Source organism: Sapajus apella, unplaced genomic scaffold (genome assembly GCF_009761245.1).
Source record: "Sapajus apella isolate SASKATOON/1434 unplaced genomic scaffold, GSC_monkey_1.0 scaffold84, whole genome shotgun sequence".
Taxonomy (NCBI): Eukaryota; Metazoa; Chordata; class Mammalia; order Primates; family Cebidae; genus Sapajus; species Sapajus apella.
In genome coordinates, this window is record NW_022437024.1 from 8,927,847 (window position 1) to 8,955,153 (window position 27,307).

Sequence of the window (27,307 nt, forward strand, 5' to 3'; positions counted from 1 at the left end):
TTATTTTTTGCTTTTGACTCCGCCTGTGTTCATTTCCCTCAGCACTCATTCAATTTAATAATTGTTGTTCTGTGTCTATATGGTTCAAAATTAATTCAAGATAATTTAATATCCTTTTTCTTCTCTATATTTTAAAAATTTATTGTTTTGTAAAGTGTAAGAAATTTCTGTAGCGTATTGCAATAAAACTGTTAAATGAATGACTAGCACTTCCACAAACATGTTGGTAGATGTCCTCAAAGTTCCTTTGTCACCTCCCATATCAATTGGCTTTGTTTTATTGTTTCATTATTGTGCTAATCAAGTTTTTCTTTTATTTTCTTCTATTTACTGTAAGTCATATCTACTTCATTAAGTAGACCCAAATATCCCTTTTGATCTTCCTGCTAACCTGCACTTAAAAAAAAATGTTTATTTACTTTTGTAGAGACAGTAGTCTCACTTTATTTCTGTAGAGACAGGGCCTCACTGTTTCTCAGACTGGTTTTGAACCCCTGACCTCAAGTGATTTTCCTGCTTCAGCCTCCCAAGTAGCTAGGATTACAGGCTGCATGAGACACCACAGTCAGCGTGAACTGTTAACTCTTTAACGCAGTCTCAATTAGAATCTCCTGTAGACCACTTTTTCATATTAGTTTTATTTTTACCACTTATCAATACTTCATTATTTACCTGAAACTGTGGAACAAAAACTAGAGAGAAAATTACTCATTTAGTAAATGTTTACCATATATTTTACTAAAGTCTAGAACTTCGCAGTTCCCTGGTGGGAAGTAACTGAATCACAGGGGCAGTTACCCCCATGGTGCTGTTCTCATGATAGTGAGTGAGTTCTCACAAGATCTGATGGCTTTATAAGGGGCTTTTTTCCCCTTTCCTTGGCACCTCTCTCTTTGTGCCACCATGTGAAGAAGGATGTGTTTGATTCCCCTTCCACCATGATTATAAGTTTCATGAGGCCTCCATAGTCCTGTGAGTCAATTAAATCTCTTTTCTTTATAAATTATCCAGTCTGAGGATTTCTTTATAGCAGGGTGAGAATAATGAACTAATATAGTAAGATGGTACCAGAATTGGGATGCTGCTGTAAAGATACCCAAGAATATGGAAGCAACTTTGGAACAGAGTAACAGGCAGAGGTTGGAATAGTTTGGAGGGCAGAAGAAGACAGGAAAATGAGGGAAATTTTCGAACTTCCTAGAGATTGGAGGGCGATATGGTTTGGCTATGTCTCCACCCAAATCTAATTTTGAATTCCCATGTGTTGTGGAGGGCTCCAGTGGGAGGTAATTATATCATAGTGGCAAGTGTTTTCCACACTGTTCTCATATTAGTGAATAAGCCTTACGAGATTCGATGGTTTTAGAAAGAGGAGTTTCCCTGCAGCCATCCATATAAGATGTGACTTGCTTCTCTTTGCCTTCCCCCATGATTGTGAGGCTTCCCCAGCAACATGGAACTGTGAGTTCTCCATTAAGCCTCTTTCCTTTATAAATTGCCCAGTCTCAGGTATATAGTCTTTGTCAGCAGAGTGAAAATGGACTAATACAGTACATTGGTACCAGTAGAATGGGGTGCAGCTGAAAAGACAACCAAAAATGTGGAAGCAACTTTGGAACTGGGCAACAGGAAAAGGTTGGAATAGTTTGGAGGGATCAGAAGAAAACAAGAAAATATGGGAAAGTTTGGAACTTTCTGCATTGAATGGCCTTGATAAAAATGCTGATAGTGATATGAACAATAAAATCCAGACCAAAGTGGTCTCAGATGGAGATGAGGAACTTGTTAGGAACTGGAGCAAATATGACTCTTGTTATATTTTAGCAAAGAGACTGGCAGCATTATGCCCTTCACTAGAGATTTGTGGAACTTTGAACTTGAGAGACATGATTTAGTGTATCTGGTGGAAGAAATTTCTAAGCAGCAAAGCATTCAAGAGGCAATTGGATGCTCTTAAAGGCATTCCATTTTATAAGGGAAGCACAGCATAAAAATTCAGAAAATTTACAGCCTGGCAATGCAATAGAAAAGAAAATCCCATTTTCTGAGGCGAAATCCAAGCCAGCTGCAAAAATTTGCATAAGTAATGAGCTGAATGTTTATCCCCAAGACAATGGGGAAAATTTCTCCAGCACATTTCAGAGGTCTTCATGGCAGCCCTTCCCATCACAGGCCTGGGGGCCTAGGAGGAAAAAGTGGTTTCATGGGCTGGGCCCAGGGTCGCCAAGGAGTGTGAAGCCTAGGGACTTGGTGCCCTCCATCCTGGGTCCTCCAGTTGTGGCTGAAAGAGGCCAAGGTACAGCTTGGGCTGTTACTCGAAAGGGTGGAAGCCCCAAACCTTGGTAGCTTCCATGTAATGTTGAGCCTGTGGGTGCACAGAAGTCAAGAATTGAGGTTTGGGAACCGCCACCTAGATTTCAGAGGATTCATGGAAATTCCTGGATGTCCAGGCAGAAGTTTGCTGCAGGGGTGGAGCTCTCATGGGGAACCTCTGCTAGGGCAATGTGGAAGGGAAATGTGGGGTTAGAGCCACCACACAGATTTACTACTGGGGCACTCCCTAATGGAGCTGTGAGAAGAGGGCCACTGTCCTCCAGACTCCAGAATGGTAGATCCACTGACAGTTGGTACCATGTGACTGGAAAAGCTGCAGACACTCAATGCCAGCCTGTGAAAGCAGCCAGGAGGGAGGCTGTACCCTGCAAAGCTACAGGGGCAGAGCTGCCTAAGACTATGGGATGTTCCTTCTTGCCTTCCGCCATGATTGTCAGGTCTCTCCAGCCATGTGAAACTGTAAGTCCAGTAAACCTCTTTCTTTTGTAAATTTCCCAGTCTTGGGTATGTCTTTATCAGCAGTGTGAAAACAAATACAGAGGACTCAGAAGACAGTAAAATGTGGGGAAGTTTGTCACTTACTAGTGACTTGTTGCATGACAAGTCACTTCCTAGTGACTTGTTGAATGACATTGACCAAAATGCTGATACTGATATGCACAATAAAGTCCAGGCTGAGGTGGTCTCAGATGAAGATGAGGAACTTCTTGGGAACTAGAGTAAAAGTCACTCTTACTTTGCTTTAGCAAAGAGATTGGTGGCATTTTGCCCAAGCTCTAGAGATCTGTGAAACTTTGAACTTGAATGAGATGATTTAGGGTATCTGGCAGAAGAAATTTCTAAGCAGAAAAGTGTTCAAGAGGTGATTTGGGTGCTATTAATAGCATTCAGTTTTATGTATTCAGAAATACATGGTCTGGAATTGGAGCTTATGTTTAAGAGGAAAGCTGAGAATAAAATTTCAGAAAATTTGCAGCCTGAGGATGTGATAGAAAAGAAAAATTCATTTTCTGAGGAGAAATTCAAGTGGGCTGCAGAAATTTGCATAAGTAAAAAGGAGCCAAATGTTAATTGCCAAGACAATGGAGAAAATGACCCCAGGGCATGTCAGAGACCTTAGCGGCAGCCCCTCCTATTACAGGCCTAGAGGCCTAGGGGGAAAATTTGTTTCACAGGCCAGGCCCCAAACCACCTGCTGTGTGTAACCCAGGGACTTGGTGCCATGAGTGCCAGCTGCTTCAGCCATGGCAAAAGGGGGTCAATGTACAGCTCAGGTCATGGCTTCAGTGGGGTCAAGCCCCAAGCCTTGGCAACTTCTGCATCATGTTAGGCCTGTGGGTATGCAGAAGACAGCAATTGAGGTTTGGGAACCTCTGCCTAGATTACAGAGGATGTATGGAAATGCCTGGATGTCCCAGAAGTTTGCTACAGGGGTAGGGTCCTCATGGAGAACCTTTGCTAAGGCAGTATGGAAGGGAATGTGGAGTTGGAGCTACCACACAGTGTCCTCACTGGTGTACTCCCAGTGGAGCTGTGAGAAGAGGGCCACCGTCCTCCAGACCCTAGAATGGTAGATCCACCCACAGCTTGCACTGTACATCTGGAAAAGCCACAGATAGTCTATTCTAGCCTGTGAAAGCAGCTGTGGGGTGCTGTACTCTGCAAAGCCACAGGGGCAAATCTGCCCAAGGCTGTAGGAGCACACTTCTTGCATCAGTTTGACCTGGATGTGAGACATGGAATCAAAGGAGATCATTATTGACCTTTAAGGTTTAACTGTACTAGTGAAAATTTTAGACTTGTATGAGGTTTGTAGCCCCTCTTTTTTTTTTTTTTTTTTTGGCAGATTTCTCCCATTTGGAATGACTGTATTTACCTAATGCCTGTACCCCCATTGTATCTTGGAAGTAACTAACTTGCATTTAATTTTGCAGGCTTCTAGGCAGAAAGGACTTGCCTTGTCTCAGATGAGATCTTGGACTTGGACTTTTGGGTTAATGCTGGAATAAGTTAAGACTTTGGGGGAATTTTAGAAAGGCAAGATTGTGTTTTGAAATGTAAGGATATTAGCTTTGGGAGGGGTCAGGGGCAGAATAATATGATTTGGCTATGTCGCCACCCAAATCTCATCTTGAATTCTAGTTCCTATAATCCCCGTGTGTTGTGGGTGGGACCCAGTCAGAGGTAATTGAATCATGGAGGTGGTTATTGTCATACTGCTGTTCTTGGGATAGTAAGCTCTTATGAGATCTAATAGTTTTATAAGTGGCTTTTCCCCCTTTGCTTGGCTCTTCTCTCTTTTTGCCAACATGTGAAGAAGGACATGTTTGCTTCCTCTTCTGCCATGATTATACATTTTCTGAGGCCTCCCTAGCCCTGTGGGACTGTGAGTCAATTAAACCTCTTTCCTTTATAAATTACCCAGTCTCAGGCAGTTTTTGATAGTAGGATGAAAATGGACTAATACACCAGGGAAATTCACAGTCTAATGGAAGGATCTTAGCTGAACTTCTGAATTCTTGGCTCAAGTCAAATCGTCATTTAGATGAGGGTACTGAGAGCTACATGATATTCTGGTAGCTTGGAAAACAGCAGACCTCTCTTCTAAGCCCTTGACAAGCTGCCCACTTTACCTCTCTACTTAGAGGTCTTCCAGACAATTCCTGTTCAGAATACCTGTATTAATTCCCTTCTGATATGGTTTGACTGTGTCCCCATCCAAATCTTATTTTGAATTGTAGCTCTGATAATTCTCATATGTTGTGGGAGGGACCCAGTGGGAGACACTTGAATCATGGGGGCAGTTTCCCCCATATTGTTCTCCTGGTAGCAAATGAGTCATGAGATCTGATGATTTTATAAGGGGTTTCCTCTTTTACTTGGCTCTCTCATTGTCTTTTTGCCTGCCACCATGTAAGACACGGCTTTTGCCTTCTGCCATGATTGTGAGGCCTCCCCAGCTGTGTGGCACTGTGAGTTCATTAAACCTCTTTGTTCTTTGTAAATTACCCAGTCTCAGATATGTCCTTATAAGTAGCATGAAAATGGACTAATACACCATCAGATCTACTTCTCATCCAACCTTCCCTTTCTCTTAACATCTTATAACATACTCAACTGCTCAGGCCAGAAAACGGCATTGTCTTTGATCCCTCCTTCTTTATTTCCTACCTCTAATCAGTTGCCAAGTTCTGTTAATTCTACCATACAAATATATTTTGTATTTATTGACTTACCTTCATTTTCATTACCCCTCTCCTAATTCAGCCACCACCTTCATACAATATTGTACCAACTGGGTCATCTCACTCCATTTCTGCCAGCTTTCGAAGACTCCATAAGACTCAGTGTAATTGTACCTGCGTGTTCACTATCTTCTTACTAGAGGAAAAGCTTGCTGATGGCAAGCATCATATTTATCTTGTTTATCAGAGGGTAACTAAAACTAAGGACAATATTTGGTACATATCAGGTGATTCATAAATAGATAAGGAATTAGAAGCCTAAATAGTGAATGCTGACATTAATTTAAATAGCCGTCTTTAAAATATGTAATTTTTTTCTGTTTGAATTGGGTTTATTATTTTTCCTCAAAGGATGTAATTCTGTGAAAATTATTGTTAATATTTCCATGTTGAAAAGTTTAAATCATTTGGTCAAAGAAAATGTATTTATTTTTTAAATGAATATTTCCTGATATATAAGATCTATACAGGTCTATACAAGGCTCCCTCAAAGACCCTATAGTCTAGAAGATAAACTAATGTTTGGAATATATGAGAATAAGATTTGAGTTTATTTTTTTAAGTAGTGTACTCATTTATTCAGATTAATAGATAGAACCAAATAGTTTTCCCAAGTAGATGTAAAAATGTACATTACTATAAGCAATATATTAGTTCTGATTGTTAAATTCCTTGCCTACACTTGTTTTTTTATAGTCATTTTCATTTTTGCTATTCCAGTAGGAATAGTGTTCTTATATTATAGTTTTCATTTACATTTCCATGTCTTATGTTATAAACAACTTTGTATTTTTAATCAATATATATTTGAACATATTTATGTGGGGTACATGTGGTATTTTGTTATATACATAGAATTTGTAATGATTAAACCAGGATACTTAGGGTATCCATCACCTCGAGTATTCTTTCCTCCTTCTTCCTCCTCCTCCTCTCTCTGTCTTTTTCTCCCTCCCCTCCCCTTCCCTCTCTTCCCCTCCCCTCTCCTCTCCTCTCCTCTTTCTTTGACAGAGTCTCATTCTGTCCCCCAGGCTGGAGTGCAGTAGTGCATGGCACAATTTCAGCTCACTGCAATCTCTGCCTCCCGGATTCAAGCAATTCTCCTGCCTCATCCTCGGCCAAGTAGCTAGGATTACAGACATGTGCCACTATGCCCAGCTAATTTTTGTATTTTTAGTAGAGACAGGATTTCACCATGTTGGCCAGGCTGGTCTGAACTGCTGACCTCAAGTGATCCACCTGCCTTGGCCTCCCAGAGTGCTGGGATAACAAGCATGAGCCGCTGCACCGGGATGTATTTATCATTTCTATGTGTTGGAAAATCCCCTCTTCTTGTTGTTTTGAAGTATGCAATACATTATGCTTAACATTAGTCACCTTACTCTGCTATCAAAGATAAGAACTTACTCATTCTAACTAGTATGTCTATACTCATTAATCATTATCTTTTAATTCCTCCTAACCCCCAACTAATACACCCTTCTCAGGCTCTGGTGTCTGTCGTTCTAATCTCAGTTCCCACATATGAGTGAAAACGTGCGATATTTTTCTTTACTAAGCTTATTTTGTTTAACATTTCTCCAGTTCCATTTATGATGCTGCAAATGGCATGATTTTATTCATTTTATGACAACATTCCATAGTATATGTGTATCACATTTTCTTTATCTGTTCATCAAGATGATATCTCATTGTCATCTTGATTTGCATTTTCCTGGAGATTAGTGATATTGAGCATTTTCCAAATAACTTTTGGCTATTTGTATGTCTTATTTAGAGAAATGTCTATTCATGTCTTTGCCAACGTCTTTTTCTTTTTCTGCTATTCTTCAGAATACTTTTTACTGAACTATATGTCTAAAGATCTTTTCTTGCCAGTATACCTTTAGTCATTTGATTCTTTTTTTTTTTAAGTTCACTTTAAGTTCTGGGATACATGTGCAGAAAGTGCATGTTTTTTACATAAACATACATTTGCCATGGTGGTTTGCTACCCCTATCAATCCATCATCTAGGTTTTAAGCCCCGCATGCAACAGGTATTTGTCCTAATGCTCTCCCTCCCCTTTTCCCCCACCCTCAACAGGACCCATATGTGATGTTTCCCTCCCTGTGTATTTTATTCTTATAAATAACTGCATAGCATTCAATTTTATGATTGTAGTATCTCTTTAATCCAATATTTGTTGATGAATTTTTACATTATTTCTGATTATTTTTACATTATTAATTATTAGTGCAATGTACCTTCTTGTACTTAACATCTCTGCATATCGCTGTGAGCAATTTTGTCATATAAATTCAAAGTAGTAAAGTTGCTGCTTCAGAGTCTGGTTTGCACATCTTTGGTTTTAATAGTGCCTGCTAGAAAGGCTATCACAATTTACCTTAATAGAGATGCCAGAATGACTATCACAATTTACCTTCCCATTAATAATGACCATTTCTCCACACTCTTCCTCACCAATTTCAGATATTGTTGATCATTTTAATCCTAGACAGTGTGAAGACTGAAAAAAATCTCCTTTCTCTTTGCATTTCTTTGAGTACTAGTGGGGTTGAACATCATTTCACGTATTTTTTGGCCATCTGTATTTCTTCTGTGTTGCCATTTTATATCCTTTGCCTGATTTTTTTTTAATTATTATACTTTAAGTTCTGGGGTACATGTGCAGAACATGTAGGTTTTTTTACATAGGTATACACGTGCCATGGTGGTTTGCTGCACCCATCAACTCGTCATCTATATTAGGTGTTTCTCCTAGTTCTATCCCTCCCCTAGCCCCCATGCCCCAACAGGCCACCGTGTGTGATGTTCCCCTCCGTGTGTCCATGTGTTCTCATTGTTCAACTCCCACTTATAAGTGAGAACATACAGTGTATGGTTTTCTGTTCTTGTGTTACTTTGCTGAGAATGATGGTTTTCAGCTTCATCCATGTCCCTGTGAAGGACATGAACTCATCCATTTTATTTTTATTTTTATTTTTTATTATACTTTAGGTTCTGGGGTACATGTGTAGATCATGCAGGATTATTGCATAGGTACACACATGGCAATGTGGTTTGCTGCCTCCATCCCCCCCATCACTTACATCTGGCATTTCTCCCCATGTTATCCATCCCCAACCTCCCCACCCCCCCACTGTCCCTCCCTTGCCCCCCTCAACAGAACCCAGTGTGTGATGCTCCCCTCCCTCTGTTCCTGTGTTCTCATTGTTCAACACCTGCCTATGAGTGAGAACATATGATGTTTCATTTTCTGTTCTGTGTCAGTTTGCTGAGAAGGATGGTTTCCAGATTCATCCATGTCCCTACAAAGGACAAGAATTCAGCATGTTTTACGGCTGCATACTATTTCATGGTGTTTGTGTGCCACATTTTCCTTGTCCAGTCTATTCTCGATGGGCATTTGGGTTGGTTCCAGGTCTTTGCTATTGTAAACAGTGCCGCTATGAACATAAGTGTGTATGTGTCTTTATAGTAGAACTATTTATAATCCTTTGGGTATATACGCAGTAATGGGATTGCTAGGTCAAATGGAATTTCTATTTCTAGGTCCTTGAGGAAGCACCACATTGTCTTCCACAATGGCTGAACTAATTCACACTCCCACCAACAGTGTAAAATTGTTCCTATTTCTCCACATTCTCGCCAGCATCTGTTGTCTCCAGATTTTTTAATGACTGCCATTCTAACTGGCATGAGGTGGTATATTAATGTGGTTTTGATTTGCATTTCTCTAATATTCAGTGATGATGAACATTTTTTCATATGTTTGTTGGCCTCATATAGGTCTTCTTTTGAAAAGTGTCTGTTCATATCCTTTGCCCACTTTTGGATGGGTTTGTTTGTTTGTTTCTTGTAAATCTGTTTTAGTTCTTCGTAGATTCTGGATATTAGCCGTTTGTCAGATGGCTATATTACAAAAAGTTTTCACCATTCTGTTGGTTGCCGGTTCACTCTAATGATTGTTTCTTTGGCTGTACAGAAGCTCTGGAGTTTAATTAGATCCCATTTGTCTATTTTGGCTTTTGTTGCCAATGATTTTGGTGTTTTAGTCGTGAAGTCCTTGCCTGTGCCTATGTCCTGAATGGTTTTGCCTAGGTTTTCTTCTAGGGTTTCCATGGTTTTAGGTCTTATGTTTAAGTCTGTAATCCATCTGGAGTTAATTTTAGTGTAAGGTGTCTGGAAGGGGTCCAGTTTCTGCTTTCTGCACACTGCTAGCCAGTTTTCCCAACACCATTTATGAAACAGGGAATCCTTTTCCCATTGCTTGTTTTTGTCAGGTTTGTCAAAGATCAGATGGTTGTAGATGTGTGGCGTTGCCTCCAAGGCCTCTGTTCTGTTCCATTAGTCTATATCTCTGCTTTGGTACCAGTACCATGCTGTTTAGATTACTGTAGCCTTGCAGTATAGTTTGAAGTCAGGTGGTGTGATGCCTCCAGCTTTGTTCTTTTTGCTTAGGATTGTTTTGGCTCTGCGGGCTCTCATTTGGTTCCATATGAAGTTTAAGATGGTTTTTTCCAGTTCTGTGAAGGTCATTGGTAGCTTGATGGGGATAGCGTTTAATCTATAAATGACTTTGGGCAATATCATTTTCATGATATTGATTCTTCCTAACCATGGCATGGAATGCTTCTCCATCTGTTTGTGTCCTCTCTTATTTCCTTGAGCAGTGGTTTGCAGTTCTCCTTGAAGAGGTCCTTCACATCCTTTGTTAGTTGTATTCCTAGGTATTTTATTCTCTTTGTAGCAATTGTGAATGGCAGTTTGCTCATGATTTGGCTCTCTGTTAATCTGTTACTGGTGTATGGAAATGCTTGTGATTTCTGCACATTGATTTTGTATCCTGAGACTTTGCTGAAGTTGCTTATCAATTTAAGGAGATTTTGGGCTGAGATGATAGGGTCTTCTAAACATACAATCATGTCAACTGCAAACAGAGATAATTTGACTTCCTCCTTTCCTAATTGAATACCCTTTATTTTTTTTTTTTTCTTGCTTAATTGCTGTGGCTAGAATTTTCAATACTATATTGAATAGGAGTGTTGAGAAAGGTCATCCTTGTCTAGTTCTGTATTTCAAAGGAAATGCTTCTAAGTTTTTGCCCATTCAGTATGTTATTGGCTGTAGGTTTGTCATACATAACCTAAATTATTTTGAGATATGTTCCTTTGATACCTGGTTTATTGAGAGTTTTTAGCATAAAGCGCTGTTGAATTTTGTCAAAGACCTTCTCTGCATCTATTGAGATCATCATGTGGTTTTTGTCTTTGGTTCTGTTTATGTTGTGTATTATGTTTATCGACTTGCATATGTTGAACCAGCCTTGCATTTCTGGGATGCAGCCTACTTGATCATGATGGATAAGCTTTTTGATGTGCTGTTGCAATTGGTTTGCCAGCATTTTATTGAAGATTTTTATATCTATGTTCATCATCTTTTTGTATTGTTTGGAATAGTTTCAGAAGGAATGGTACCAGCTCCTCTTTGTACGTCTGGTAGAATTCAGCTGTGAACCCATCAGGACCTGGACTTATTTTGGTTGGTAGGCTCTTAATTGCTGCCTCAACTTCGGCCCTTGTTATTGGTCTGTTCAAGGTTTCAACTTCTTCCTGGTTTAGGCTTGGGAGGGTGCAAGTGTCCAGGAATTTATCAATTTCTTCCAGGTTTACTGGTTTATGTGAATAGATTTGTTTGTAGTAATCTCTGATGGTAGTTTATATTTCTGTGGAATTGGTAGTGATAGCCTCTTTTTCGTTTTTTACTGCATCTACTTGATTCTTCTCCCTTTTCTTTTATATTTATTGGCTAGTGGTCTTTTTTGTTGATCTTTTCAAAAAACTAGCTCCTGGATTTACTGATTTTTTGAAGGGTTTTTTTGTCTCCATCTCCCTCAGTTCTGCTCTGATATTAGTTGAACTCATCCTTTTTTTTATGGATGCATAGTATTCCATGGTGTATATGTGCCACATTTTCTTTAACCAGTCTATCATTGATGGGCATTTGGGTTGGTTCCAAGTCTTTGCTATTGTGAACAGTGCCGCAATAAACAATTTGTGTATGTATCTTTATAGCAAAGATTTATAATCCTTTCGGTATATACCCAGTAATAGGATTGCTAGGTCAAATGATATTTCTAGCTCTAGATCCTTGAGAAGCTGCCACACTATCTTCCACAATGGTTGAACTAATTTATACTCCCACCAACAGTGTAAAAGGATTCCTATTTCTCCACATCCTCTTCAGCATCTGTTTCCTGACTTTTTAATGATCACCATTCTAACTGGTGTGAGGTGGTATCTCATGGTTTTGATTTGCATTTCTTTAATGATCTGTAATGAAAAGCTTTCTTTTATATGTTTGTTGGCTACATAAATGTCTTCTTTTGAGACGTGTCAGTTCATATCCTATGCCCACTTTTTGATGGTTTTTTTTTTTTTTTTCTTGTAAATTTAAGCTCATTGTAGATTCTGGATATTAGCCCTTTGTCAGATGGATAGATCGCAAAAATTTTCTCCCATTTTGTAGGTTGCCTGTTCTGATGATAGGTTTTTGTTTGTTTGTTTGTTTGTTTTATTTTGTTTTTCCTGTGCAGAAGCTCTTTAATTAGATCTCATTTGTCAATTTTGGATTTTGTTGCCATTGCTTTTGGTGTTTGAGTCATGAAGTCTTTGCCCATTCCTATGTCCCAAATGATATTGCCTAGGTTCTTTTCTAGGGTTTTTATGGTTTTAGTCATACATGTAAGTCTTTAATCCATCTTAAGTTAATTTTTGAATAAGGTGTAAGGAAGGGATCTAGTTTCAGCTTTCTGTATATGGCTAGTCAGTTTTCACAATGCCATTTCTTACATAGGGAATTATTTCCCCATTGCTTGTTTTTGTCAGGTTTGTCAAAGATCAGATGGTTGTAGATGTGTGGCATTATTACTGAGGCCTCTGTACTGTTCCATGGGTCTATGTATTGGTACCAGTAACATGCTGTTTTGATTACTGTTGCCTTATAGTATAGTTTGAAGGCAGATAGTGTGATGCCTCCAGCTTTGTTCTTTTTGCTTAAGACTGTCTTGGCTACATGGGCTCTTTTTTGGTTCCATATGAAATTTAAAGTTGTTTTTTTCTCTAATTCTGTAAAGAAAGTCAATGGTAGCTTGTTGGGGATAGCACTGAATCTATAAACTACTTTGGGCATTATGGCCATTTTCATAATATCGATTCTTCCTATTCATGAGCATGGAATGTTTTTCCATCTGTTTGTGACCTCTCTTATTTCCTTGAACAGTGACATGTAGTTCTTCTTGAAGAGGTCCTTCACATCCTTTGTTAATTGTATTTCTAGGTATTTTATTTTCCTTGTAGCAGTTGTTTGGGAGTTCACGCATGATTTGGTTCTGTATTATTGGTGTACAGGACAGCTTGTTATTTTTGCACATTGATTTTGTATCCTGAGGCTTTGCTGAAGGTGCTTATCAGCTTACAGAGAGTTTGGGCTGAGATGATGGGGTTTTTAAAATATACAATCATGTCATCTGCAAACAGAGACACTTTAACTTCCTCTTTGGCTATATGAATACTCTTTATTTCTTTCTCTTGACTGATTGCCCTGGCCAGAACTTCCAATACCATGTTGAATATGAATGGTGAGAGAGGGCATCCTTGTCTTGTGCTGGTTTTCAAAAGGAATGCCTCCAGTTTTTGTCCATTCAGTATGATATTGGCTGTGGGTTTGTCATTTTTTGTTTTTGTTTTTTAACTATTTGATTTTCTTGTACATTCTGGACATTAGTCCTGTGTTGTATGAACAATTTGCATTTATTTTCTTCCATTCCATAGACTTTCTATGCACTGTGTTGATTCCTTTGCTGTACAGAAGGTTTTACTTTTTAGTTTAGTCCCATTTGTCTGTATTTGTTTTTGTTGCCTGGGTTTTTGAGGTTTTAGCCAGAGTAATCTTTGCTTAGGTCAGTGTCCTACAGAATTTCTCTTATATTTTCTTCTAACAGTTTTATAGTTTCTGGTCTTACGCTTATGTCTTTAATCTATTTTGAGGTTTTTTTGTATATGGTGTGAAATGGAGTCAAGTTTTATTCTTCTGCATATAGATATCCACATTTCCCAGCACCACTTATTTAAGATGTCCTTTCTTCAATGTATGTTCTTGGCACCTTTGTCATAAATCAGTTGGCTATAAATATATGCATTTATTTCTGAATTCTTAGTTCTGTTGGTCTACCTGTCTGTTTTTATACCAACACCATGCTCTTGGTTTTTTTTGTTTGTTTGTTTTTGTTTTTTTACTATACCCTTGTAGTATATTTTGAAGTCAAGTAGTGTGATGCCTCCAGCTCTCTTCTTTCTATTCAGAATGCTTTGGCCATTCAGATTCTTTTTTGGTACCATAGGAATTTTAGATTTGTTTTCCAGTTTTTTTTTAGTTTTTTTTTTTTTTTTTTTTTTTTTAAATAAAGATTGCATTGAGTCTGTAGACTGCTTGGGTAGAATGGTGTTTTTAACAATATTAGTACTTCAGATCCATGTTCATGGGATGTCTTTGCATTTGCTTGTATTGTCTTTAACATATTTCATCAAATTTTTGTAGTTTTTCATGTAGAGGTCTCTATCCACCTTGGTTAAATTTATTTCTACTTTTTTTTTTTAGCTATTGCAAAACGGATTGCCATCTTAATTTGTTTTATATATTGATTTTTGTATTCTGTAACTTTACTGAATGTATTCAGCAGATCTAGGTTTTTCGGTAGAGTCTATGTTTTTCTAGATATAGGATTATGTCATCTACAAAGAGGGACAATTTGATTTCCTCTTTTCCAATTTGAATGCCTGATTGCTCTGAGTAAGATTTCTAGTACAATTTCGAATAGCCACAGTGATAGTGAGCACCTTGTTTTTTTCCAGTTCTTAGAGGAATGGCGGGAACTCTCGGCCAGCAAGAGGATTCAAAACCTGATCAGAGGGTGCGCAGGAAAAATAGGAGACAGAAGAGTGGGATCAGGAGGTCTGGGGAGTGAGTGCTCCACCAGCAACTTTATTTCTTAAAGGCTTCGATTATATATATTTTTCAGGCTTTAGTTTACATCAGTGTAAGAGAAAAAACAGATCACTAATTCGCATACTCTATACAATAAGGATGGCAGAGACACACAATCAGTGGTCGTAAAAGGTGATAGTCATTCCTGGTGCCCATAAAAAACATTTACATCGAGACATTGTTCCTTGTGACTGCAGGATTTTCTGGTTCCGATCATCTGGTTATCTTTTAACAGGATTCTCCTTTTTTCTGTTCCTGACTCAACTTTATCTCAACTTCCCTCTATCAGGTGTCCCTGTGTCTGGGCTCGACCACCCGTCTTGTGAAACTCGCTTTGCAAGTATTCACACGGTTGGGTTCCCAACAGAGGAAAGGCTTTCAACTTTCCACATTTAATATGATATTAGCTGTGGTTTTATTATGTGTGGTGTTTATTATATTGAGGCATGTTTCTAGTATTTTTAGTTTTTATCATGAAATCATGTTGAATTTTATCAAATGCTTTTTCTTCCTTATTCTGAGAGGATACAGAATGACTATGTCTGTTTTTACTGTTTTTGACTTAATCTCTGTTTGATCTAACATAAGTGTAGCTACTCTTGCTTTTCTGTTTTGTTTGGATGAAGTATATTTTTCTGTCTTAATTCCTGTCTATATGTCTTTTCTTTTTCTTCTAATCTATATCTGTCTACAAGTGAGATGAGTTTCTTAGCACATAGTTACGTTTTTTAATCAGTTCACCCATTCTATGTCTTATAAGTGGAAATCTTTTTCTGTTTACATTCAAGGTTATTGTCGATATCTGAGTCCTTATTCCTGTCATTTTGTTAATTTGTTTATAACTGTTTTGTATATCTTTGTTCCTTTCTTTCTCCTTGCTGTTTATCACTGCATTTGGGTGGTTTTCTGTAGTGGTAACATTTGATTCCTTTCATTTCCTTATTTGTGTTTGCTCTACCAGGGGACTTTATACTTTCATGTGTTTTCAAAATAATAGATATCCTTTTGCTTTCACATGTAGGCCTCCCTTAGGTATTTCTTGTAGTGCTAGTCTAGTGGTGGTGAATTCTCTGAGCTTTGCTTATGTGAGAAAAGACTATTGATTTCTCCTTCGTTTATGAAGGATAACTTTGCTGGGTATATGGTTTTTTTCTTCTAGCAGTTTGAATATATTGTCCCATTATCTCCCAGCCTAAAGGATTTCTTCTGGGAAATCTGTTAGTCTGATGGGAGTTTCCTTATAAGTTATTAGATACTTTTCTTTTGCTGTTTGTAGAATTCCCTCTGTTTTGACTTTTGACAGTTTGACTACAATGCACCATGGAGAAGACCTTGAATTGTATTTGTGTGAGTTTCTCTGAGCTTCCTACATCTAGATGTCTAAATCCCTTCTTGTAAGACTTGGGAAGTTTTCACCTATAATTTTGTTAACGAGTTTTCTTTCATTTTCTTGTCACCTTCTGGGACATTGAAAATTCAAATATGTCATGTAAGCTTTGTTAATTATTTATGTTTATGGTTTAGTGTTAAATTTTTTTAATGTTTTTAGTGTTCATCTGACTGGATTATGTCTTCAAATTCTGATTATTTCTTCAACTTAATCTAATCTGTTGTTAAACTTTTGAATGTATTTTGTATTTCTTTCAATGAATTATTCATTCCAGAGTTTCTCTTTGGTTCTTTTTTTGATACCTGTCTCTTTAGTAAATTTCTCATTCATATTACGAATTGTTTTTCTGAGTTGTAGACTATCTCACTGAGATAGACTTTAATATTGTTATTTTGAATTCTTTATCTGGGATTTCAAAAAATTCTTATTCATTGGAATCTGTTGCTGGAGAATTATTTCATTCTTTTGGAGGTGTCATGTTTTCTTGCTTTTTCACATTTCTTGAGTCTTTGCATTGATATCTGTGTATCTGGTGTGGCAGTTGCTTGTTCCAATTTTCAAAATTATCTTTTTCAGGGAGACTTTTACCTGAAGGTGTATCTATGGTGTGGGTTGGATAAAGTTCCCTGGCTTTCATTTTGGGTGCAGGCAGTAGTGTAGTCTCTGTATGGTTTATTTGACTGTAACAGTATCAATAGTATCTATGATTCCTTCAGTGCCTTAGAGTACAGTTATTAGTGGAAGGCTGTTGTAAAATTTTGCTGGGTACAGGGATGTGATGTGAACCAGTCATCAGACCCCATTGGTGGCAGCAGTGGGTCACATGTGCCTCTCCTAAGCTGCTCAGTACTTGAAGGATGTGTGAGTCGTGGTATGAGCTCCCTCTTTGAAGCAATGCCATCACATGATTTCCGGGCAGTTGTCTATATCAATTTCAGGCACCGCATGGGTTGACAGACTCTCCCATGGCTAGGAGTGCAGGAGTCCATGGTGGGAATGTGGATGGCTGGGTTCACTGACTTAATTTTTCCTCATATTAGGGAGCCTCTCCAGGCTCATAGACGATCCCAGCTGAGCAGGCTACCTTAATTCTCTCTTCTTCCTTACTTTAGATATTTTCCAGTCATTTCTGTTGAATTCAGAATTATATTTTAGATGATAAGTCTGATTACCTACTTACTCCAGAGGTTCTTCTTTATGGAGGAGGAAAGTACCAGATTCCTCTAATCTAACATCTTGAAGACGTCTTCCAAGATACATTTCTTAAAGGAGGTATACTAAGGTAGAACTTTTTTTCTGGTTACAAGTTATAAAATTCCAATGGAATGAGTATATACAAAAAGAGAATATTATTGGTTCATGTAAACATGACGTTGGCTATTATCAGTGCTTATTTGTTCCTGCTTTTGTCTCTGCCTCACCTGCCTAACAGCTTGTTCGTTCAGCCTTGCTTTCTTCATCAGGCTGAAATGATAGCCAGCCGTAAGTTCACTTTATTCCAGATGCATAAACAAAGGAGAAAGGATCTCCAATTACACCTCTCAAACCCACATTCATACTGTGCTACTGGGAACTATCCCAGGGAAGAACTCTGGCCTGACGTGGGTCATGCACACACCCATGGGCCACTCTGATACAATTTTGTAGACAGGATATAAGTGAGGAAGTAGAATTTAACAACTTTTTCTGGAACCACATAATTGAAGGAAGGGGGGAAAGTTTCCCCTAAATGATTTTGGATGCACAGTTAACAGAAGAAGAGATAATAAGGAGAAGAGAAAGAAAAAAAAAATAAAAACAGGAACAGTATATACAGTATGCTAGAATGTACACATGGAGTAACATGGGAATTTAGAAGAAAGAGTTCATTTCTTAGAAAAATTCAGTGAAATCTGATGGAGTCTTCAAAAAATGAATGGATATATACTCTCAGTGGTTTCAAAGAGCATTTCAGAAGGATAGGAAGTACCAGCCTGAAGATATGGCTTTAGTGTAGATTTTTTTAAAAACAAGAAAAGCAGAGTAGTTAAGTGTAGCTAAAGGCCAGTATACAGAAGGGAAAGAATACAAATGAGGTCCTCTGCAAGCTTATGGGAGTACTTTGAAATAACTAATTTTTTAGTCCACATAAAGCAGATGAGGAATATCAAAACTATCTTTAAGTATATCAATCTTGTAGATGTTTGTGAATTAAATTGACAGAGGCAGACATAACAAGAAGTTATTTCAATTATCTATGTGGAAAGTTTTGAGAGCCTGAATGTAATGGAAACAATACCCAGATACAAGCAGAATCTTAAGCTGGACATTGCCAAATATTAAATACTGTCCAGAGTTATTTCTCAGTGATATTTTAATGATTATTGCCATCTTCCTCTTTTTTCCCCATTCCCCAAAACTGTATAATAATAATATACAAGCCAGTGTTATGGATTAACTCCTCTTAATAATCTGAAAAGAGATAACTTTCATGTGCTCAGCACACAACTAAGTAGTCTAATTTGGTTTTTTTTTTTTTTTTTTTTTTTAGAAAAAAAGACTTTCAAAAGGAGAAAAGTCTACTGCCAAATAACTCAGCACCTCTTACAGAACCACAAGATGTGGAAGAATGTCATTGAAGAGGAGCAGCGGTTGGCAGACATAGAAAATCAATCCCTGGGTCAGACCCCTCAGCCACACTCTTCAGAACAGATCCAGGCTATCAAGGAAGAAGAAGAAGGAGAGAAAGGGAAACCAAGAGGGGAGGAGATACCAACCCCAAAGCCAAACCAGTGACAATGGATAGAGTGGGCTGTGTTTCCAGACAGACTGACTTGTCAAAGACTCTCTTCAAGCCAGCACAACATTTAGACACAACACTGTAGAAATTTGAGAAGATGGCAAATGGCTATTGCATTTTGGGATTCTTCGCATTTTGTGTGTGTATATTTTTACAGTGAGGTACATTGTTAAAAACTTTTTCTCAAAGAAGCTTTCACATTGCAACACCAGCTTCTAAGGATTTTTTAAGGAGGAAATAATACATATGTGTGTGTGTATATAAGCTCCCACATATACATGTAAAACATATTCACACACATGCACGCACACACATACACACTGAAGGCCAGAATTGCTGGCTCCACAATTTAGTAACATTTATATTAAGATATATAGTGGTCACTGTGATATAATAAATCATAAAGGAAACCAAATCACAAAGGAGATGGTGTGGCTTAGCAAGGAAACCGTGCAGGAAATGTAGGTTACCAACTAAGCAGCTTTTGCTCTTAGTACTGAGGGATGAAAGTTCCAGAGCATTATTTGAATTCTGATACATCCTGCCAACACTGTGTGTGTGTGTGTGTGTGTGTGTGTGTGTGTGTGTGTGTGTGTGTCGAAGGGAACAGTGTGAAAGGGTGCTTGCGTGCATGTGTGTGCATATGTAAAGAGATTTTTGTGGTTTCAGTAATTCATAGAATAGCTGTAGCAAATTACTGAATACATGTGAACAAACAAGGAAGTTCACTCTGGAGTGTCTCTGGGAGGCAGCCATTCCAAATGCCCTCCTCCATTTCCTTCAATAAAGGAGCTTTTGCAGATGGAGGGCACTCAAGGGCTTGGTGAGAGGGCCACATGTTTGTTTGGTATTACATTACTGCTATGCACCACTTGAAGGAGCTCTATCACCAGCCTCAAACCTGGAAGATTGAGGCATTTTCCAGTCCACTTGCCTAATGAATGTATAGGAACTGTCTATGAGTATGGATGTCACTCAACTAAGATCAAAGCACCATTTAAGGAGATGATGACATTTTTTATAAACACCTAGGAAAGAGCTGGAGTCAGGTCTTTTAATAAGGTTAGAATTCTAAATGATGCCAGAGAAGGCTTAGGAAATTATACTTCAGCACGATCTCCTGTGTCTTCTTAATTTGCTGCAAAATGTGTGGTAGAAAAAGAAAAGGAAACAGAAAAACCACTCTGGGTTATGTAGCAAGAGATGAAGGAGACTATTTCAACCTAGGGTTTTTGTGTAGACATAGGAAAAGCCTGATTCTTGGCAACTTACAGTTTGGCTGTAGTTTGGCTTTCAGGGGTGAAGGTCCCACTGACAGCCCCTGTTGTGGTATTCCACATGCTGTTTGTTGGGGTAGCTTCCATCTGCAACCTGGCCCATTGTCAGTCATGCTTCTTCTGGCAGGGGAGACTAGAGAGAGATTGTTTGAGGATCAGGTTATTATTGAAAGTCTTTTTGTTTTGTTTTGTTTTGGTTTGTTTATCTACACTTGTTTATGCTGTGAGCCAAACCTCTATTTAAAAAGTTGATACTCACTTTCAATATTTTATTTCATATTATTATATATGTCATGATAGTTATCTTGATGTAAATATAAAGATTTTTTTTGTTTTTGTAGATAGTAAATTTTTTTTTTAAAAAAAAAAAAAGGAAAAGGGAAACATTTTTATAAAGTTATATTTTAATCACCATTTTTTATACATTGTCATTATTTCCAAGCCCAGTAAAGGAATGATGATTCATTTGCATGGAGGTCGATGGACAGCCAATCATATACCTATTCTAATTTAAATGATAATCTGATATAGTTATTTTTTTGCCAATTAAATGAGAATGCTGCAAAGAATTTTTTTCACTAGTAACTTTTACCAACTGAATGAATGCTGGGTCCATGTCTCCCAGATGAAGGACTATTAACCAATATCAAATTTTTATAGTTGGTGTCCATTTCTTTCTAACACTGTTTGGTTATGATTCTTCCTTTAGTACTATATACAAACCTGCTCATTATCTAAACAATCTTAGCTTCTAAGTAAACCTTGATTGTGATATCTAGTTTTTGTTTTATCTGAAGTAGTAGAAAGGATTGTTTACATTAAAATTACTTAGTTTCTCATAAATGGATATTATACTCTCCCTTTTAAAGCATTATTTTACAGTAATTCATGGCATTAAAAAATAAGGCAAATGTAATACAATAAAAAATAAACATAGTTTCAAGGCAAATTCTCCAATAAGTAGGAAAATATAAAAAGGATCAAGCGGATGCAGACTCTACCTAAATACTTAGAATATATTTCAGTATATTTCTGAGTTAACACCAGGTCTTCATTATTTAGAGCTTACTAAATTGTTTTCATTTTCTTAGCTTTGCCTGTGTCTCTCTCTTTGCAAAAATTACTGGGAGTCAAATTTTGCCAGTTAATTTAACTATTCTTACCTTGCAATTAAGAGAAGGGGAAAAAAGCATTTATCTTCTCATGCCCCTTGAATGTAATTACTTAACAAAGCCAATATTTTCCCATTTTCCAAATGTTGTCCATCTTTAACGTAAATATTAATTAAACAAAAAGCTATGTTTGGAGTGAGTGGACTGGCAGGACAGTTGGAAGTTCATCATAGTCTACTGGCAGTTTCATCAAAGCTGTATAGTCCAAGTAGGGGACCAGCTTGGCTACTATGGTGGAAGTCTCAGCAAACTGCCAGGTTTTGTTTGTTTTGTTTTAAGGTACAGGAAATAATAGGAATAATAGTGGCAAAAGCAATCAGAATTTCTTTATTTTAGAATTGTGTTCATCAATCCAGGATGATTGATACATTTTTCTTTAAAAATAAATTGCTATTACAGCTAGAAGTCAATTGGGATAAATAAAGGGATGAAGATCCTCCAAGTACATGACTTTCATACACACCCAGTACATCTCATAGGATGCTAAGGGACATTTTCTGGTAATAGGGTTTTCCCCCTTTTTTGGTGACAGCAATATTATTATGTTCACATCCAACTCCAGAGCTTACTTCCTGTGGTGCCAATGTATTTGTTGCAATTTACTACAATTTTATATGAGCCTATTTATAGGTGCCATTAGATAAAACTCAGGTCTTTCAAATGAAGGAATTTCTTAGCCCACCTAGGGAAAAAGATAATTGTTTAGACAACCATAAAATCAATGATAGGAAAAGTTGGAACCAGTTACCTAGATGGCATGGTTCTCTGTTAAGTAAAAGACCAGGTATATTCTGAGTGTCATCAGTGTTATTTTCAGCATGCTAATGAACATCTTTCCAGTTATATAGCTAAACCTTTAAAATATTGGTTTCCTTGGTAAAAGCACTACTTTTACTTTTGTTAGCTGTAATTTTTGTTTGTTTTGCCATTTATGTAAGACCTGGTTTTGCTCTCAGTAAAAGATGAAGACAGTAGCTCTGTACAGGGATATAGCTATATTAGTCTTCATCTGACAAGTGAAGAAATTTTCTCTTATTTTGTTCAAGAAAGTATTCACTTCCTAAAAATAGAATACCTGATTCTAACTATTCCCTTTTGGTTGAATAGCTGAACAAATCTTACCATTGCAATCCTAAAACTAAAGAAAAGGAATATCTTATAGACTGTTAATATTAGATGTATGTAGACTGTTAATTTGCAATTTCACCATACTCCCTGCCTGTCTTACCCAGAGAACTTTCTTTGAAGGTAAAAGCTGTGCAGAAGGCATGAGACTCAGGCCTACTCTTTGTTTAAATGATGGAAAAATATAAATTATTTTCTAAGTAATAAAATTATAAAAATTATCATTATAAATAAAGTCTAAAGTTTGAAATTATTAATTTATAAAAGTGAACTAAGTGTGTGATTATCAAATCCTGATTAATGAGAAGTGAATAATCTAAAAATCATTTATATTCTGCTGTGGGAGATATTCTTGGTGCTTCCATGTCAGTATGGGGCTCTCCACTGTCCTCATCATTTATAGCACTCCTAAAATAACGATGGAAACCTCAGTAAGGGTTTGTCCTCACCCTGATTCCAGTTTAATGCCTTTCCTGACTATATGCTATTTGCAAATAAACTGCCTCTCAAACTGGTAGAACACTCACTCCAATAAAACAAAGTTCTATGAACTTTCATAACCTAGTAAAAACCAACAAGATTCCCCTTCTTTTAGAGATTATTAGCTAATATGTGTGGAAGAAATATTAATAAAAATTCAAATGCCAGTAGCTCAATTCCAGATAATTTAAAGCTAAAATATTTATGTACTTTGAAACCAAACTGAGTTTATTTCATTGATTGAACCAGCTGCAACACATTTTATGACATTATCCTAGGTGATCTATGTCTTTAAAGTATGAATTTGCTGATATTGTCAGTTCATTTTTTAAATGTTCAACAAAATTCAATTTTAAGATTAAGAAATCAGCAATTTTAGGTAAAGAATATTCCAAAATTAAATTTTTCTTATTAAGAAATATATCAGTTTTAGGTCCTATATTCACACATCAATTTGTTCATCTGGAAGATATTCAAATTCTTATTGGGAATGAATTACACTGCAAACAATGAGTTAAACTAAAAACTATATATGACTTAAATTGAGACTTGCAAACGTAATTGTATGTTCACATGGTTCACACCAATGAACCATGCTCAGAGAACAGTAACATGTTTTTCAGTCTATGTTATGCACCAAGGATGTTAGGCAATGTGTGCTATTGCCTACACACTGTATTTGTTAAAATAAATGTTGCTTTTATCTTACCTCATGGTGCTTTTACCTAACTTGAATTGATCTTTGTGTTTCCACTAGCAAATCATTCTAACAGCAGGCTAACAAATGGTGGAAATAAAACAAACATTTTTTTTGCAAAATATGTTTGAAGACATGACACTGAATATTAAGGCTTTCTTTACATGGTGGAACTCAATGTTCATCTGTTGATTCAAAAATACTGATCTAGTATAAATTATTTTAGTGTAGGTAAGACCGCAAAATACAGTATATAGAATTATGTATAAATGGAAAACAAAATTGGCTTTTGACATATGTTTAAGGTTCTAAAAGGAATCCACATTTTCTTTCCAATGACAGCTAGTTTTTCTCCATATGTTTTTAAGGTTGATTACTTGACACACATTGGTATCACTGGGTTTCTGCTTGCTTGAAAAGCTGTGGAGCACAGAAGAAAAGCCTTCTCCTTACAAATAAAAAAAAGCTGAACATGTTTATGTTCCAACAATGAAGCAGTGATTTTCTCATTGCTTCACATTAAGAAGTGGTTCTTTAATTATGCAAATAATTCAATGCAACCAAAAATGCTTCAAAGAGTAATAATAAATCATCATAGGTAAGTATTCTCAAGAATGTTTAAATTTGATTTATTTTCTGGAAGCAAAGCTTTTTTTTTAATTTTTCAATTAAAATGAAACCCACAAAATGACATTCCATGGTACTGAATATTTTCATATAATCAGAACTATACTGATTATTTTCATATAATCAGAGGCTGAATATTTTGATATAATCATGCCTAGTAACATATAACAAAAAACTAGAAAGAATATTTAATTCTTTTTCTAATATTCTCCATGCCTCATGGGGAAAAATGTTTTATGAAAGAAGGGTTCAAATACACTAGATAAAAATTAATGTCAATTTAACTTGGTACAAATTATAGTTTGAGCTCTTCTGAGTTTTCCTTAAGACAAAAGAGTATAGTATTCAGCAATTTATTATGTTTTGTGTTACTATAAAATAAATGTTCTATTAATGTATATTTTATTTTACTAAATTCTAACACAAAAGGCCAAATATTTACCATTCTTACTAAGAAAAATTAAACCTTAATTCATCTTGACTTTCACAGATGAAACACTGACCAGTCAATAAACCACACTCACTGCATTAATCTGCCCAGCATGATCAGATAGGTTAGAATTTCAAATTCATTAATAAAAAAGTAATAACAAAACTTTGTAAGCCTTAATGGTTTAACTAATATTTCAGTGTCATTGAAAGTTCCTATTTCAAATTAAACAAATAACAGCAGGATATTTTTCCTTTCCTGTTTCAAAACAAAAACCAGATGAAATTCCAAACACCCACTAGGCTGTCAGCTGAACCATGTACTCTCCACTGAGAAAATGAACAATATCCTATATCTTAACAGTTATGCTCTAACTTTTTGAAAAGTTTTTGATGTAAATAATACTAGGTTAGAAACTAAAAGCCTTTCAATCTTACAAAATACAATTTGAATGATGTAAGGTTGTTCAAATATTGGCTTTCTATAAAAACATCATTGTGTTAGGCTGTTTATAATATCAAAAAAATTGGCTGCTTGGGTAGTTTTAGTTACTACTTTAAAAAAAAAAAAAAGATGAAGAAGAAACAAAGCCAAACCTATCAGAGGAAAGCATGGCTTCTCTTCAATTATACTTCCCTTACTCAATATTAGTAACCAAAAAATAACCAGAAATTCTCCTCTGCCATAGTAGAAAGAATGGCCTTCAACTTAAGTTCTAGTTCCCCAAGGCTGGTTTCATTGTAAAGCCTATGGAACTGAGAAGCATAAAAAAGCAAGAGCTGTGGATTGGGAGTGAACACTACATAAAACTTGCAGGGCATCCCAGGACACCCCTCCATCTTTGATACACACCAACTTAGTTTCTCTGGAGTGAAATGACCTGTGGATCTACTGTTCAACCTTGACTTCTTTTGTGACAAAGAACATTTAGACATGTTTCCAAATGTGAATTAGCCCTTGAATTAGCTTGAAAACTGCTACTTGAATAACTTTTGAAGAGCAAGATTTTCTTTCTAGTAATTTTACTCCCTAAAAAAGGTAAAATACTCAGATGTTCAATGTGAAATTAAAAACAGTTGTTTGAAGTATATCTACTTCAATAAATAGTGCTTTGTGTATATAAAGTGTTGGTTGATAGCAGTTTTCCTGTCCCTTTTAAAATTCCCAACTGATTATGGGTCAAAAACTCCATCTTACATTAGAGATTTCATTTTAACTATTCATAATTTAGTATTATAGTATTGCTAACTTTAAATACTAATTCTAACATCTATATGTCACTTGTGAGGTTTTAATGGCTTTACTTAATATATATTTGTCCATCAGCTTAAAAGAAATCACTAAATTTTTTATACTCTGTAAAATATTTGCATGGGAATTTTAGCATATTATATTTGCTTAACTGGTGTTTTTTTTTTCACTTATGACTGTCAGTTTATATCTTAATATATTCTCACAGAAGAATGCATACCGTTTTGTTCCAGTAAGGACAATCTGTTAGTTGATAAGCACTGGAAATAAATATCACCACCCCATGATATTTCTTCCTTAAGATTTCTATCATGCAAATCACAAAATGAAAATTGGTGCTTTTATGGATATTCTGACTCTCAATGCAAAATAATAAAAATGAGATTCTCCCTAGCTTTCTATATTAGAATATGTGACTAAAGGAACTTTAATCTGAATTTAGAGTGTTTTGGGTTTTGGTTGGTTTGAATAATTTGATTTGAATTTTTGCATTAAAATGTGCTTGGATTTCTGTGGGCAGTTGTTCTGACCAGTCATTACCTCTTCCTGACAGAAAACAAAGAAAAGAAAAAAAGAAGCCTGGCATTGGCAAGTTCTAATTAACATGGCCCCAAAATTTGACCTTGAAGGATATTTGTAAACCAGAGAGTATTTAATTGACTGAATTTGCTGTTCCTAAAAAGCAATATTTTCAAATAACTGCCAACCAAAGTGACACTGTAGTGATGTCATTTGTACATTACAGTTTTTAACAATTAATTCTTACCACTCTGGCCAGACCTGAATATGCTTATTAACTAATAACGTTGCCAAATTTTTCAACTTCTAGGAAAACAAGAGCGAGGCTTTTGAACTTAAGTCATCATTTTGCAATTGAAATAAATATTCTCCTTTCACCTGCACCTTCCATTTAATAGACGTAGCAACAGTATCAGCCCATCACAAGCACTGTTAAGTGACTGACTTAGCAGCTGAGAAATGTTTTGTAAAAGGTAGAATCTGTACAGAAAAAAATAATAGATAAATTGTATTTATTTTTTAGCTTAGATGCTATGTTGATGCTCCCTTTTTGCCAGAATTACTGGAAGTGCCTCTTGGTTTTATATATGTAAATATATATATTGCAGTAAATATATACTCAAAATTATTGAAATTATGTCATAGATGATGTTGATGTTATGATGTGAAGATAATGTATAATATAAAAATAATTCTGTGATATTATGATTTATGTAGTATTTGTATAATCCACATCCTCCAGTCCTCTGAAGGCATCCTTTCCTCTTATATGCAAATAGAGTGGTGTGGTACCTAACCTATTCTGTGGTGAGACAGACATCTCTTGGCCTTCCTACAATCTCCAAGGGACCTTGTTGGGCTTATTTTCTCACGGGCACATCTTTCTCACGATCACTAATGAATTCGCAGCCACATTTAATTATCCAACTTTCT

The 27,307-nt window shown here is 36.4% G+C and overlaps 1 protein-coding gene across 6 annotated transcripts in view; it reads left to right on the forward strand.

Moving 5' to 3' along the window:
• Nucleotides 1-26,432, forward strand: part of PDE3A (phosphodiesterase 3A) — a 325,385-nt gene extending 298,953 nt beyond the window's left edge. For 4 of the 6 annotated variants that reach the window (XM_032253814.1, XM_032253815.1, XM_032253817.1 and 1 more), the window contains exon 16: nucleotides 18,548-19,002. In XM_032253814.1, coding sequence (XP_032109705.1) covers nucleotides 18,548-18,792 — 245 coding nt within the window. In that variant the 3' untranslated portion in view covers nucleotides 18,793-19,002. Of the gene's footprint in view, nucleotides 1-18,547 lie in introns of all 6 variants that reach the window. The other 2 variants (XM_032253811.1, XM_032253810.1) reach the window with 2 other exon arrangements.
• The last annotated feature ends 875 nt before the right edge of the window (nucleotides 26,433-27,307 follow it).